The following is a 17549-nucleotide window of genomic DNA, read 5'->3' as shown; positions in this document are numbered from 1 at the left end:
TAATTGATTAGGGTATATGTACTTTGATTTATGTAGTTCATACACCTACAGCGATTCATTTCAGGATTAACAACGTCTTAAGAAGCCTGGAACCATCTGTAGTGCTGAGCTGTAATTTCTGTCGGTTGTTACTTGAAACATTCCTGGCCTTCATCACAGGTACACTGCCTTGGCACATCGTCTACAATACTCTCTGACTGGCGAATACAACGTATTTTTGCCTTTTGTGATGCCTCTTTCTCTTTCTTCAAACGATACAGTTTCCAGAGTCCGGCAGTTATTAGCATATGAACACCAGTCAAACTGACTCCAGTAACTACTTGTTGTACCTATGGAAAGGGACAGAAAAAAAAGTCAAATAATTTACCATAATACAGCTCGGTAATGATAACCGCACTATCATTGACTAACATGTAGTGATTCTAATACATGCATTTCTAAGTATGTCAGGCCTGTACCTGGCGACTTTGTGCCTATCTCAGATCTGTAACAAAGTGCTCACAGTTCTGTGTTACCAGCTGATAGGGACGGTCCTCTCCCTCATGGCTTAATGCTTCCTTTCTGATTTCACTGGCAGGGCGAGGTTTATACTTGTCATCTAAATAGTTATGAACACTGTAGCCATGATCGCCCACTACATATTTAAGTTTCTCTCTTTTTACTATGGCTTGACCAGTTGCAGCTATGGAGAAAAGCAGAGGACATTTTCTTTATCTGATAGATATAATAAATAATCAAAAGGTGAAAAATTTTATGTTAAAAAAGTGAAGAATCTTGCTCTTTTTGCTGAACTGGCCAGAAATTAACAATAAAGTATTGACCTTTCCCCAAAAACCATGACTAATAAACATGTACAGTGAAAGACAAAACATGATAACACACAAAACTGAAATAACAAAATAACCATTAACTTAGCATTCAGTGGGGCAAAAGAGTATTTACTCAGCCACTAATTATGCAAGTTCTCTCACTTAAAAAGATGAGAGAGGCCTGTAATTTTCATCATTGGTAAACTTCAACTATGAGAGACAGAATGAGAGGGAAAAAATCCAGAAAATCACATTGCCATTTATTAGGGGTGTAACGATTCGGTTAACAATGATTCGTTTCGTATCGCGATTTGAGGTTGTCAATACGATTTAAGGACGATATTGGTTCATTTAGAACGATATGATCCGAAATGATTCAGTGACTTGAAATCAATTCAGTAACTTTTTAGCCAAAAATTTAAATCAGTGTGAAAGTTTTATTTCAACCGAATCGTATCATTGTTAAACCGAATCGTTACACCCCTACCATTTATGGTGTAAAATAAGTACTTGGTCACCTACAAAAAAGCAAGATTTTTGGCTCTCACAGACCTGTAACATCTTCTCTAAGAGGCTCCTCTGTCCTCCACTCGTTACCTGTATTAATGGCACCTGTTTGAATTCGTTATCAGTATAAAAGACACCTGTCCACAACCTCAAACAGTCAGACTCCAAACTCCACTATGGCCAAGACCAAAGAGCTGTCAAAGGACACCAGAAACTAAACTGAAGACCTGCACCAGGCTGGGAAGACTGAATCTGCAATAGGCAAGCAGCTTGGTGTGAAGAAAACTATGGGAGGAATTATTAGAAAATGGAAGACATACAAGACCACTGATAATCTCCCTCGATCTGGGGCTCCACGCAAGATCTCACCCCTAGTGGACCCAGTGAATGACCTGCAGAGAGCTGAGACCAAAGGCTGGCATCAGTAACACACTACACCGCCAGGGACTCAAATCCCAAATGTCCCCTCCACTTCTGAAGTTTGCTGAGAGCATTTGGATGATGCAGAAGAGGATTGGGAGAATGTCATATGGTCAGATGAAACCATAATAGAACTTTTGCTAAAAACTTAACTTAACTTTATGTGTTTAGTGGAGAAAGAATTCTGAGTTGCACCATACCTACTATGAAGCATGGGGGTGGAAACATCATGCTTTGGGGCTGTTTTTCTGCAAAGGGACCAGAACGACTGATCCGTGTAAAGGCAAGAATAAATGAGGCCATGTATTGTGAGATTTTGAGGAAAAACATCCTTCCATCAGCAAGGGCATTGAAGATGAAACGTGGCTGGGTCTTTCAGCATGACAGTGATCCCAAACACACCGCCCAGGGCAACGAAAGAGTGGCTTCGAAAGAAACATTTCAAGGTCCTGATGTCGAGTGGCCTAGCCAGTCTCCAGAGCTCAACCTCAATGAAAATCTTTGGAGGGAGTTCAAAATCTATGTTGCCCAATGACAGCCCCAAAACATCACAGCTCTAGAGGAGATCTGAGGGAGGAATGGGCCAAACTACCGGCAACAGTGTGTAAAAACCTTGTGGAGACTTACAGATGTTACAAATGTTTAACCTCTGTCATTGCTAACAAAGGTATATAACAAAGTACTGAGATTAACTTTTGTTATTGACCAAATACTTGTTTTCCACCATAATGTGCAAATAAATTAATAAAAAATCAGACATTGAGATTTTCTGGATTTGATTTCTCATTCTGTGAAATCTTTTCTGATGAATATTACAGGCCTCTCTCATCTTTTTAAGTGGGAGAACTTGCACAATTGTTGGCTAACTAAATTATGTTTTGCCCCACTGTATAACATATACCACTACAAGCCCCATAAAAGCATACTATTATATTTGTAATGAACTCACTTTTCACTATGTAAACCACCTCATCATCACCAATATACAGAGCCCAGTGCTGATTTACGACTTTAATGAGGAGATTTTAATGAGGTCTCCACATTCCAGCTTCTCATCAAGGAAGAGTAAGTACATTTAGATAATTAGATCATTTTAAAATCTGTTTACATACAGAAGTAGTAAAAGCCAGACATTGGGCAAAATATGGAAATAATGCAATAAAAATATAAATTAAAACCGAGTTGCACACCTGTTTTAAAATGATTTCGGGGTCATCATCAGGAATAACTAGGGGTGTAACGATTCGTTTAACAACAATTCGATTCGTATCACGATTTGAGGTTGTCGATACGATTTAAGGAGTTTCAAGGTTCATTTAGAACGATATGATCCGAAACGATTCAGTGGCTTGAAATCAGTTCAGTAACTTTTTAGCCAAAAATTTAAATCAATGTGAATCTAATTTAATTCAACCGAATCGTATCATTGTTAAACCGAATCGTTACACCCCTAGTGCTAACTGTGCTAAATCTAGTGCTAACAATCCCTCTCAGTAGTTTTCCACACATGGTAAAAGTTAGAACCTCCCATCTATCCTGGTTTCCTTACACCTGGCCCTTAGAATTAGTTATTCCAGACACCTTTGTTTCGGGAGAGCCCTCAAACTAGGTGTGCCCTACAGGTCACCAAAGCACCCTCTGTGTCAGTTAAGCTTGGAGAAGTGTCCTGCATGGCAGAAACACATATTGACTCCTGTATGCACGTCTAAATAATGATTCTTCTTCTATGATTATTTTTTTCCACCATAATTCCCCCTTTCATCGTTCATTTGATAACCTCACAAGAAAATGTTTAAAAAAAATGTTTTCTGTGGGACATGGTAAGTCCCTTTAGGGTGCACTTTGGGCTTTCACTTTTTCACCTATAAAATAAACAAAAAAGATATTAAAAACACAATAAAGACAGGAGAAAAGCAAAAAAGCATAATATGAGCACTTTAAAACATCGCAACTTTCATTGCAACTTTTAAGGAAAGTGGCCGCAACAATCAAAAAAGACCCACGAAATCCTGGAGGGACTGCTCAATGAAAAGTAAGAGCAGATTTATCTAAAAAGAACTTGTTTAACACAAAATGGGCCTACTTCTCCCTTTTTTTCCCCACAATATGGACAAAAAGAGAAAAATTAAGAAAATAAATTAAAATTTATAGGCTACATTATCAGCATGTTGAAGTAGATTTATCTCTCGTTGTCTGAGAATATGCGCCGACATTGCTTGTCAGATTTTATTTTCACTTTATGTAGTGAATAATTGACTGGATTTGAGACTGCATTTGCACATTGTGTCATATCCACTGACTCGCGTTCATGAATTAAAACGCGAAAAGAGAAAATGAAAGAAGATGGACAACAGTTCCCACTTCCCGTCATAATAAGATTAAGTAGGCTAAATATTAATTAATATTAAATACAAATAAAGTGTGAAAGTAAATCAAGTAGGCTAGCCCTAAATTAAAAATTAAATGGTTAAACTTCTGCTTTTGCGCCGTGCGATAACCTCACGAGGGGCGAGCAGAATTACTGACACGCCAGAAATTCATCTGACCATCCGATTCCCGATCGGGAGAGGTTTATTGCCTCTTGTTTCCCCCTGTACACTGCACGAACACTTCACGACAAAGTGGTGGGAAAGTGATCCAGTAATCCAGTAGCCATGGCTTTGGGAGTGGCCTCGTAGGACAGCAAAACAAGTGCATTCTGGGAGTTGGTGTCTTTCATCCCCATGAGACAAAATTACATTTTCTGTATTTCTTAGTCTAGAAGGCGCCGCATTCAAAAATAATTTTACATTTCCACTACATTAATGACCCAGTTTAAATATAAAGCTTAATGCTAAATCACTGAAGTAACCCTTTAAAGGGTTAGTTCACACAAAATATGTAATTCTGTCATTATTATTCACCCTCATGTTCCAAACCAGTAATACCTTTATTCATCTTCAGAACACAATAAATGATATTTACGGGTTGGGATCGACATGAGGGTGAGTAATTAATGACAGGATTTTCAGTTTTGGGTGAACTACTCTTTAACAGTTTCGAATGAGTATCAGTACACTTCTCTGTACTGAATGACCAAATCGATGGAGTATTTTCAGTCTCTTTCACACTGATAGGAAAAAAAACAAGGTGTGATTAATGCATTTGATCTAGAACATCATGTGAATAATCAATGAGGAAGTTTTATTGCACTGTATTTATTGTGTAGCTGTGAAGGCTAAGGCCACACATATATGCTATATATTTATTTTGAAATGTTATTGTTTGACTTATTTTTTCCTCTCTTTATATTCATATATTGTATTTATTTATTTATTTGTTTTGGTGTATATTTGGTATTACATTCTCATTGTGTTGGTTTTGTAAGATTGTTTGTGCTTTATTTATTTTTATGTATTTGTTAAAATCCTAACCAAACGGTTGTACTAGGGGTGTGCGCATTTAAGATCTAAAAAGGAGTTAGCGCCCGTTCATGACTAGAGTGCACGCTAGAGAATGAATAAATTCCACTAGACAAAGTTATGAGTGTAATAATTTTATTTTGTTTGAGTTGTTTCCTTACCCGAGGTTTTCGCCGAAGCCCATGACTGCAGCATGGAGCGAAGATCGGACTAAACGGATGTGCCGTTTCCGGAAACCTTTTATTATTATTTTGGGGAATTATGGGAAATGTAGGGTTTGGTTTAATATGTGTTTGGATCATTTGTTGAGGGGTGTTCTTGTTCATTTGAATGGATATATTTTTGTGTATAATATTTTGTGTATATTTATTTCTATTATTGCTTTATGGTGCATGTGAGTTTTCATATGTTTCTGGAGTTTGTTTATGTGAATATTTTTCAAAAACGTAAAACCATGAAATGAGATTTGTGAGACCCTTGGGTAATGCAATGGTTTGGTCTAATTTCTTAAAAGTGAGTTTGGTTTCGATGGTGAGGCAGTTCTGGTGAGGGATCCCGGTCATATAACATCAGAGACCCAGAGCTCACTTTGTTTTTTCCCCCTTGCATTTCGTTATTTATTTAATTGGATGTGACCCTTGTATAAGTTATTTGTTTTTCCCTCTTGAATAAATCAAGATTTTGTTTACTTTATGAATGCCTCCTGAAAAGTTTTTGGAAGAACCCGACAGTAGCACATTGGTCAACCCTGGTTGTGTTTAATGGTGCTTTTAAAAATGACATTGACAACTTAAGACACAGAATACATGGATTACTCTTTAATTTACTTTCCATCAGGAACAAGGAAATGTTGACCAGGAAATATTGCTAACATGCCCTCCAGCTTACAAAACACAGGGGATTGTGAATATATTGTGTCATTTGAAATTGTGTTAAAATGAATAGATGTGCATTTTAAACAGACTTGTATTGGAAATCATATTTATTACATGGATAAAAAATGAAATTAAAAAAGATAAACTTGATTGAAATATAAATACACAAAAATATGTAAGATGCAGTGTATACATAAGAACAGAACAGAATGATTGCTATTTCAGGATCCTCTTGCATGGTCAAATCCAAAAGTCATACTAACAGAAAAAGTTCCTCCATCTATTTTCTAAACCCCTTCTCCTATGTAGGGTCATGTAGCCTATGGACAGTCAGGATCAGCACACCATACATTCTGAATCACTACTGCTTTTACTTGATGTTGACTTGTGTCACTGGGCTCTGGAAGATGTTGTTTGTTTTTTTCTTGACTGTTCCTACAAGCGCCGAGGAAGGTCAGGAACACCGGTATGAATATGATGCCATGGGCGGCCCCGAACAGAATGACTAAGAACATGATTTTGAAGAAAGTCCTGAAGATGTAGCTTTTAGCAGCCGCGAGCACCACCACACCGGCGATAGTGGACACGGCCCCCTGAATGATCGGATAGCCCAGTTTATTGATGGCATCAATGGCTTTCTCATTCGCTGAGGATTTTTCACTTGACACAAAAGCATAGGATATGTGAGCAGAGAAGTCGACAGAAAACCCGATACAAACAACAAGGATAATCATAGACACAGCGTCTAAACTGACATCCCATAATGCCATGAAACCGGCCACTCCCACAATAACAGATGCGATGGCAAATGTGACCCAGAGAGAGCAGAGAGGGTTTGGGATCAACAGGAGTGAAATGACTAGCATTGCACATGTAGCAACTACTATATTTTGGATTGTATTCTCGACGATGACGGCATATTGGTCGAAATAGATGAATGTAGGGTGGTACACAATCAGATCAACAGGAGTCTGCAACTTCCCACATTTTTCTGCGGTTTCTCTAAATGTATCCAGCATGTTCTTCTCATCGATTGCTGTGCGGATGTTCACAGCCTGAATGAACATACGTGATGCATGAATTTGACCTTCAGTGAAATTAACATCTTGACTGAAACCTTGAATTGACTGATTTAAAAATGCAGTTAAATTGCTTTTGAATTGCGTTTCATCCATTAAACTAAAATTGAAACCAGCATTCTGTCCAAACTGCATGTATGCACTCAGCCAAGAAACAGGCGAAATGCTTGAATTTGCCACTGTCAGATTTTGAAACTTTTCCAAACACAAGTCAAGACTTTCACGAGCAGTTAAGTTCCAGTACTGAAAGTTTTCATCCTTTATAACTAACATGACATTAGGACCAAAGGCAGAGAAGTATTCATCTTCTTTGTCATAGTAACTGCCAACATATGAGCCGTCTGTTGCTAAATTTTTCACATCTAGACCTTCCTGCATTTGGAAGCATCCAAAGATACTGACTGACAAATACCCGGCATAGATCAGACACACAATCGTCTTAACCCACGCTCTTGTCAGAAAAGGGCCGTAATAGTGTTTAAAGAATGAATCCATTGGCATTTCAAATTCTTTGTGTGTCTTTTCATCATACGCCCCACCAACACAACAGCCTCCACCATCCCCAGTGGCCTGAGGGACTTCCATGCAGGTCAGCCAGTGTCTGTTGCCTTTCTCTCTCCGTCCGTTGAGTGCGAGACACGCGCCGAAGAAGGTGATGTTGAAGATGTAGCAGAACAGAAGAGCTGTGCTGGTGTACATGCAGAAAGACTGAACTGAGCGGAAGGGCGTCATGAGCCCGATGTAGAAAGCCAGCACATCTGTCAGCGTGGTGATAGTGATGGACACGCCGGCCTCTTTATACGTCTCTGCTAAACGAATCTCAACGGCTTTATTAACTTCAGTCTTCTGCCAACTGGAGATCATAATGAACATGTCATCAACACCAACACCTGGAGGACAGCAGAGAGCGTGAGCCTGTGAACATCAGCTGTGAGACACCTACTTGTGATGAAATGAATGAACTTACCGAGAATCAGAAAGGGGGCTGTTTCCACAGTCATGCCAAACGGCATCCCACAGAACAGCAGAAGTCCAAAGCTGGCCAACACGGCCATCCCAGCGGAGACGACGCCGAACGCGGCCACCCACACCTTCGACCTGACACAGTCTAACCTGTGCAAAGACACATGCCATAGAGATCAATGACATAGCTGGTGGCAGAAACATGTGCTTATTTGATACTTTAATAATTTGTGATACCTCATACAAGACATAATTGAAATGGTAATGGCCAGGATATACGTAACAGAGAATAGGGGGATGATAGAGTCTGAATTGGTCTCAAGCTCACTCTGTCTTGATATTGATGTAAAGTAAGACACATGGACCTGTAGAAATTCAACACAAAACACTGTTCAGTATAGTTAATGTATACATAAATGTGATGCATTGTGTTCAAGTACAGTGAAGATATAGTCATGGGAAATTACAATAGGATATGAATAGCCTGCAGGGGAAAAAAATCAAGCAAACAAACATTGATTTGGTTTATTTTTTCAAAATATGGTATTTGTTGTCCAAATTACTTTTGGTGGTTGAGTTATAGTTTTTTGGAGATTAGTTGATTAATATAGTATGAAGTGTAAATATTATAATGGTAACAAGGTATATATATATATATATATATATATATATATATATATATATATATATATATATATATATATATATACAGTATTGTTCAAAATAATAGCAGTACAATGTGACTAACCAGAATAATCATGGTTTTTAGTATATTTTTTATTGCTACGTGGCAAACAAGTTACCAGTAGGTTCAGTAGATTCTCAGAAAACAAACAAGACCCAGCATTCATGATATGCACGCTCTTAAGGCTGTGCAATTGGGCAATTAGTTGAAAGGGGTGTGTTCAAAAAAATAGCAGTGTCTACCTTTGACTTTTTTTCTGGGATTTAGCAATCCTGTGAATCACTAAACTAATATTTAGTTGTATGACCACAGTTTTTTAAAACTGCTTGACATCTGTGTGGCATGGAGTCAACCAACTTGTGGCACCTCTCAGCTGTTATTCCACTCCATGATTCTTTAACAACATTCCACAATTCATTCACATTTCTTGGTTTTGCTTCAGAAACAGCATTTTTGATATCACCCCACAAGTTCTCAATTGGATTAAGGTCTGGAGATTGGGCTGGCCACTCCATAACATTAATTTTGTTGGTTTGGAACCAAGACTTTGCCCGTTTACTAGTGTGTTTTGGGTCATTGTCTTGTTGAAACAACCGTTTCAAGGGCATGTCCTCTTCAGCATAGGGCAACATGACCTCTTCAAGTATTTTAACATATGCAAACTGATCCATGATCCCTGGTATGCGATAAATAGGCCCAACACCATAGTAGGAGAAACATGCCCATATCATGATGCTTGCACCTCCATGCTTCACTGTCTTCACTGTGTACTGTGGCTTGAATTCAGAGTTTGGGGGTCGTCTCACAAACTGCCTGTGGCCCTTGGACCCAAAAAGAACAATTTTACTCTCATCAGTCCACAAAATGTTCCTCCATTTCTCTTTAGGCCAGTTGATGTGTTCTTTGGCAAATTGTAACCTCTTCTGCACATGCCTTTTTTTTAACAGAGGGACTTTGCGGGGGATTCTTGAAAATAGATTAGCTTCACACAGACGTCTTCTAACTGTCACAGTACTTACAGGTAACTCCAGACTGTCTTTGATCATCCTGGAGGTGATCATTGGCTGAGCCTTTGCCATTCTGGTTATTCTTCTATCCATTTTGATGGTTGTCTTCCGTTTTCTTCCACGTCTCTCTGGTTTTGCTCTCCATTTGAAGGCATTGGAGATCATTTTAGCTGAACAGCCTATCATTTTTTGCACCTCTTTATAGGTTTTCCCCTCTCTAATCAACTTTTTAATCAAAGTACGCTGTTCTTCTGAACAATGTCTTGAACGACCCATTTTCCTCAGCTTTCAAATGCATGTTCAACAAGTGTTGGCTTCATCCTTAAATAGGGGCCACCTGATTCACACCTGTTTCTTCACAAAATTGATGACCTCAGTGATTGAATGCCACACTGCTATTTTTTTGAACACACCCCTTTCAACTAATTCAACTAATTGCCCAATTGCACAGCCTTAAGAGCGTGCATATCATGAATGCTGGGTCTCATTTGTTTTCTGAGAATCTACTGAACCTACTGGTAACTTGTTTGCCACGTAGCAATAAAAAATATACTAAAAACCTTGATTATTCTGGTTAGTCACATTGTACTGCTATTATTTTGAACAAGACTGTATATATATATATATATATATATATATATATATATATGCATGTAGACATACAATTTTTACTTACCGTTTTCTGCTCTGTATAGTTTGAGATGAGTTTCAGAAAGCCATCAAGCCAGTAAGAGTTTTCCTTTGTCTTCATCTCGTCTAAAAAATAAAAAAGCCTGACCGCTTTGACACTGGTGAGCTCTGAAGTGTTTGGCTTTATCTCTACACCGCCAGTGGTTGTTTCCCAAAACATGTCATTATTCATCAGATTTGTTATGTTTAAAGGAACTTTTTTAGTATCATTGTAAATGTCTAAAATTGCACTTGACACGCACTTTCCATTTGATTTGGCACAGAGGTTTTCAAAAGTGTTTCCTGTCGTTATACTCTTCACTTGTCTGTCTAGCTCTATAATGTCATTAAAAGCTGCTTCAGTTAATATATTTTCCCCTTGCAAGCCTGTGATGATCAAAGAGGCATAAGTGCCTTCAGACGAAAGCCGTAACTCAGAAAATTCTTCAGATTGTGGGAAATTTTCCACCACAATCGCCCTCTCCAGCTTGGCACGTCCATTGACAGGCGTAAACTGGTCTTCAATATCATTTGCCTCCATCTCCTGAAGAAAGATGAAACCAGCTCCGAGGGCAGCAGCCACATATAAAGATCCTATAATAAACACATATGGATGCCTACCAACAACACAACCAAGCTTTTCAAAGGCCAGAGACAGAGGTCTTTCAATGCAGTCTGTTTTACACTTCGCCATCCTCCACACACTTCAACAGTTTACGGTGAATCTCTTGCTGTTCTGCAAAGCCCAAAAATATCCTCCTTCTATAATGCCTTGATGTTGACATAACGTACTTATAGGCAGAGCTGAGCACTAATAAGTCATTTGTTACTAGTTAACACACTTCCTTGTTGGCACCTGCCCTTTTCATCCTTGAAACTGCACGCATAACTGAGTAATTTCCATTCTCAGGGACAGGATGATAAGGATGTTGATGCACAAGAAAATTCTAGACTTTAAAGAAATAATTGACTACAACACCCTGGAAATTCCCCCATCAGAGGGAAATATTAGCTTGAACTCAAATCCTGCACTAGCCAAAGCAGATTCACTTCTACAATGAGGGCAAAAGACGTGGGTTCAGTTAAAAACGACAACTTATATATATATATATATATATATATATATATAATAATTCAATTACAAATAAGTAAAAAATCCAATCATCCACATAAAGGAATGCTTAAAGGCATCTGACAAGCATTAAAAAAGAAAACAAAATTCAAACTATCACAACATGATAAGAGAAAAACATTAAACAGGAATTACTCTACACTTTAGTTCTTAAGATTTCACAACCTTTATCCAAGTGTTTAAAAGTAAGTGATAATGCCCCTTGGTTCTTTATCTCAAATGTATTAATATTTGACATTTTGTGACGCTCTGAAATTTTTGTTACGTTGTTATATTAAAATTAAACAAATTGCCCATCAAACTAGTCAATTCAAGCATTACAATTATGGAAGTTGACTTTCAAACTACTTTTCACACATATAGTTGTATTGTGTGGAATAATCAATATGTTAGGGGTGTAACGATTCGTTTTAACAACGATTCGATTCTGTTGAAATAAAACTTTCACACTGATTTAAATTTTTGGCTAAAAAGTTACTGAATTGATTTCAAGTCACTGAATCGTTTCGGATCATATCGTTCTAAATGAACCAATATCGTCCTTAAATCATATCGACAACCTCAAATCGTGATACGAATCGAATCGTTGTTAAACGAATCGTTACACCCCTATTTACGATATGTCTCTGTGTAGCCTACATACAGAGACACATTTAAAAAAATGATGCATGGAAAAGCGTGTTTGGGATTGTGGTGATATAAAGTAAGTTTTGACTAAACTGCATGCAATATGGTCTACCTAGTACAGTACAGTGTGTATGTATTCTAATAACTTGCTCTGTTCTGCAAACACTCGTAATAAAAACGGTACTATTTAATGACGTTTATATGCAACCCGTAGTGGGAACGCCCACTAGCGGCATGAATCTCTGGCGCTGGCGACATGCAGTGACAAAATCGCTGGCGGTGTGAACGGGGCTTTAAAGCAGTAGCAGCGCGCACACTTTTTCCTTTCACACAGGCAGTGTTTGTGGCGCGCAGTTGAACCGCGGGTGGTGTACAGAGTAGCCTGCTCTATAATGGGTAATTTTCCATTTCTCTTTAATGTATTTGAAATGGAAATAAAGCAAAGATTTATCATGAAGCTAATTTTATTTTTAAAAAATCGTTTAAATAGCACTTGTTTCTGATGTTTTTTTATTTCGTTTAGTGCGAGTTTTTGATAGAAGAAAGGCCATCGCACTATATGTCCATGAAAAGCACACTGCTAAAAAGAGAAACTTCAGGAAATTGTCTAGAAATATTGGATAAGCATCAAATTTACATGCATTACCCATCATAAACCTATTAAAGATCATTCATAAATGACTGCAATAACTAAGAGGAAACTTCTTAATGATTTATCGAATAATTAATAACTAAATGAGCAAATTATCTAACAACGTTTTTTTTTTTAAATGACAAAATAACGCACATCATAGTCTATCTACATGTCTATACTGTTTGTGTGCTATATTAATGTGTGTATATTCTATTTACCTATCCATATTTAGTTGTTCGTTCGTGAGACAACGAAAGATTGTCAAAAACACTTTAAAATGACTTCCCATCAGCACCAAGAGCCGCTCACGCTCACCAACTTCCTCCCATGCTTTTTCATTCACTTTCGTCTTTATAAAGCAAATTGTGTGGCTCATAGAGAACTGTGAGCTTCTCAACCTCCACGAGGAGACGAGTGTCGTCCATTACTGTCTGTCCAGGTGCACTAGTCTGAAGAACACTGCCTGTGACACCACGTGCTTTTGTTTATCGTTTCTGTTTTTATGCCAGCATATAGTTATAATATATACATAATTTAATTCATATTTAATTTAAACTAAACTGGCATACATTATTTAAAATCAGGCAAAAACTTATGGCAGTGACTTCGGTTTTTGTGTAGAACTCTTTTTTTTTCCCACAGCGCCGGATGTCATAGCCTATGGTGACTGAGAAACACACGGAACACTTCACTAAATTATTTCATGGTTAAATGTGTTATTTTTCATGTTCACCAGGTTAATTTTGATCAGAACAATATACTGTGGCTTTAATTCATTGTGAGCAGCTCGTCAAAAATAGAGCCGGCGCCGAAACGATGGCGGCACTGCCGCTTCTGCTCTGCTCCTGCTACGCGCCGCTGCGCTGCCTCTGCTGCCGGTGTGAATGCACTCATCTGTTAACATGAGCGCCGGAAAAAATACGCGCTGCTTACGCGTGCAGTTTGACACCGGTGTAACACCGGCATTTTGGAATAATCTTGTTAAAATGATAATATTTTTAAACATTGTCTACCCCAACAGTCTTAAAACGTTTCCAGAATGTTCTCCTAAAAGATACAATAATGTACTTTAAAGGGGTACTTCAGCGCTGGGAAGATGAATCTGTATTTAAACTGGGTCATTAATGCAGTAGAAATGTGAAATTATTTTTGAATTTGGTGCTTTCTAGACTGAGAAAAGACAGAAAATGTATTTTTGTCTCATGGGGAAGAAAGACTACAATTCCCAGAATGCTTCGCTGCCCTGTGAGGCCATTCCCAAAGCCACCGCTACTGGATTACAGTGACTGAAGCCCCTTTCACACTGCGATTCCGGCAAAAACACGGATAATGCGACCCGGCATTTGTTCCCGGGCCGCTAGATTTGGTCCATTCACACTGCCAGCGAAATACCGTAATATGTGCGCTTTCACACACAACCCGTAACGATCACTGATCAAGTTGACAGGTGACATCCTGATGTGACGTATAACTGCGAGCGATCTCCGCTTCAGCGCGGATAGTAAGGAGCTCCGTGGTCTCGACTTGTGTCCAGTTTGCGCACATTTCTGCTTGTTTAATTTTAGTTTCTTTTGTATACGAACACTCTCTGCGTTTAAAACACCGACGAGCTCTTCTGGCACTGCAGGGTTGTGTTATTGAAGAAACAAGCTCTAGGAGTCGCACGATAACTACGTACATGTTGAGGCATTAGTTTCGGCTTTTGTTCACACAGCGCTCGTCCCGGGTCGAATACCGCAGTGTTACTAGGTCCCCGACCCGGGTCGAATTCGGTAATCAATCCCAGGACGTGGTTGCTTTCACACAGAAGGCGACCCGGCAATGCTCCGGGAATATTGCGGGTCTGACGTGCAGTGTGAAAGGGACTAGAGAAACCATCTGCTAATCGCTGAAGTGACCCTTTAATGTAACACATTTTTAGTGATAACATTGTTGTAACATTATGCCCTAACATTGTTATAAAGTTTGTTTGTTTTTTCTAGTTTGTTAAATGTTCCCAGACAGTTTGATTTAGAGTCGAACTTCATGCTTCAATAACATGCAAATGTTGTGTAACATTTTAAACTTTATTAGCTTTAACAGAAAGAAAGTGGTTAAGCTGTGTTCTCTTTACACGTTCTTGTGCACATCATGAAATACAAATACAACTATGATTTTTTTTAAACATTTGTTATTAGTACGTTTTATACATTTTGTATTTGTAAACGGTTGTTTAGTCAGCAGATTCTGGCCGCTCCTCTCTAGTGCTGCAGCATGTTTTTGATCCATTCATTGGCTTTCATCCATGGATGGTCCTCCATTATCCCCCTGCATTGACAATTTTATGATTTCTTAAAAAGTAGATACTGTTGTCTTTCATGCATGTACAAATAAATAGGGAAATAAATACAAATGAATGCATTACAATAAAGTAAATATATAAATAAAAAATAAAGTCAGATCAAACATTTTTTTACAAATCATTTATCATTTGTTTATTTATATTCATATATTTTACTATTATGAAATTAATTAATTTATAACACAAAGATAGATAAATGAACCAAACTACTAATAATAGGTTCAAGTATTGACTTTCAAGAAAATAATGTCAGTTCTATGCCATTAAATATGTACAATTTTCTGACAAAGGAGTATTTTTCTTTGGTTTTGTCAAACGAACAAAACGTGATTTGAAAATTTGCATTACCATCTAAACCACCCTGTCACTAAAATCACATTTATATCATGTAAATTGGCAGCTACGATGACACTGTAATGCAGTGGGTGGATCTTGTGGCAGGCCTCTAAATGTAAAGAAAGGCAAAGGGAAAAACAAGAATGAGAAAAGTGTAAGTACTCTAATGTAGCTGAATCAGTAATTGACAAAGTAGCTGTGGCCTTGTAGTTTCAATATTTCAAGATCAACCCTTTTATTTATTAACGTCCTGTAGTAAGCACCCAATTTAAGCTGATATTTCAACAAATAATTGGGTGGATTTAAAGTCTTTACATCTAGCAACCGCAAGAATGAACGCTTGTGGAGGATTATGAAAAAACAGTCTCCTCTTTTCTCTTTTCAAACTTACTGATTATGATGGGATGTATAGCCAGGTCTTGAAAATGTATTCCCCCCTTTCGACCCCTCAAACTGTAATTGGTCCAAAGGCCATTTGTTCTGATTTTTCTCATCATTCGTCTTACAGAATCACCAGGAGTTTAACTTCCCAGCAGGACAGATAATCAACCTGTAAAGAGAAACAATGCAGATTAAAGCTGCAAGCAGCGATGCCGGGCCAAAGCCGGTTGCACCACCACCCTGGTGGCATCAGCTTAACTGTCCACAGCAAGCAATATGCATTTAAACAGGAGATTATTTTTAAAAAATCCTTGAATACGCCACATTTACTGCAGCAGCAGGTGCCACAATGACCACAAGCCACACCCATAATGAACACGCATCTATTTCACTTCAAACGCTCGATTTTTACGCACAAATGGATCAAAATGTTCAAGCATCGAACTAGACGCGGTAGACCCGAATTTGACAGTCTATTCGTGTTTGGTGGTAAGTGACCATGGAATGTTAACGGTAGGGGAGAGTGGGGCAATGTGAGACACCCCCAGTATCTGGTCAATAAAACACATTTGTGGTCAAATGACCATTATGTTTTCAAGCCCCTCCAATGTCCTCTTGGCCATGAAAGAGAGGACCTCATGGTGTTGTGGTCAGCATGTTTTTCCACAAAAATATATTTTTGCATGTAAAAGTAAATGTTCCTACTGTCAACTTAATCAGCTGTTGTGCCAAAGCAAATTGATTCAGGTTGAAGGACATTTCTTGCTAATTTTAATGATGTTGCTTATTATGATTTAAGTTGCTAAATGTTGCTTTGTTTTATGATTAAAATTACTGATGATATATGGAAGATTTCTGTAGATGAAAGTTGATGAACTTACATGTTTGTATGTGGTTGGTGGTGAAAAAGTCTGCATATAGTTAGGGGTGAAAAGGTTCTGAGAAAAGCATAACCACTTCTACATCAATCGAAACCTAATGAAGCTACAGGTTGGAGGGAATGAAATGGAAAATTACTGGTTGCCCTTTGTGTCCCGTACATTATATTTTCTTTGTATAGATTGCTGCCTGGCGTTACAGGACCCCTGATTGGAGAAAACGTGGTGTTGGGAGAAGACGGAAGAACAAGACGATAAAAGTCATTGATTGAAGTTGTGAAGTATTCTGGACTGCCCAGATGCTTATCTTTGCTGTTCAGAATCCTGATATCAGTTAACCTCTTTTACTCGCTGTAATTCATAATAAATAATTATTTTGATTGATTGGGAAAGCTCTGGCTTTGTGTGGACGGGGCCTTAGCTCCTCTTGTTCAGTCACTCCTTGTCCAGTCTTGAGTTATGCTTAGAGGTGTTTGGTGTTCTGTTTCAAGTTCTTGTGAATAAAATAGGGGTGTAACGATTCGTTTTAACAACGTTTCGATTCGACTAAAATAAAAAAGTCACACTGATTTAAATTTTTGGCTAAAAAGTTACTGAATGGATTTCAAGTCACTGAATCGGTGCCGATTATATCGCTCTAAATGAACCAATATCATCCTTAAATCGCATCGACAACCTCGAATCGCGATACAAATCGAATCGTTGTTAAACAAATCGGTACACCCCTAGAATAAAAGCCTATCTGTTTTGGAAGTCCTGGATCTCCTCATCTCTGCTGCACTACACACCCGTGACAATGATAAGG

General features: G+C 38.2%; 1 protein-coding gene across 2 annotated transcripts; it reads right to left on the bottom strand.

The window, feature by feature from the left end:
* Nucleotides 1-5894: 5894 nt before the first annotated feature.
* Nucleotides 5895-11164, bottom strand: LOC137055628 (patched domain-containing protein 3-like). Of its 2 annotated transcripts, none has more exons than XM_067429475.1 (4): nucleotides 10423-11164; nucleotides 8292-8419; nucleotides 8059-8204; nucleotides 5895-7981 (listed from the first exon to the last, which is right to left on the bottom strand). In XM_067429475.1, exons 1-4 carry the CDS (start codon nucleotides 11107-11109, stop codon nucleotides 6333-6335), a joined length of 2610 nt encoding a protein of 869 aa, XP_067285576.1. In that variant the 5' UTR covers nucleotides 11110-11164; the 3' UTR covers nucleotides 5895-6332. The 2 variants fall into 2 exon arrangements, with proteins under 2 accessions (XP_067285576.1, XP_067285582.1); XM_067429481.1 differs by having other exon boundaries at nucleotides 5895-7900.
* Nucleotides 11165-17549: the final 6385 nt, after the last annotated feature.

The sequence above is a fragment of the Pseudorasbora parva genome, chromosome 2 (genome assembly GCF_024679245.1).
Source record: "Pseudorasbora parva isolate DD20220531a chromosome 2, ASM2467924v1, whole genome shotgun sequence".
Taxonomy (NCBI): domain Eukaryota; kingdom Metazoa; phylum Chordata; class Actinopteri; order Cypriniformes; family Gobionidae; genus Pseudorasbora; species Pseudorasbora parva.
Note: the sequence above shows the minus strand (reverse complement) of the source record. Positions and strands in the feature narration are given on the sequence as shown.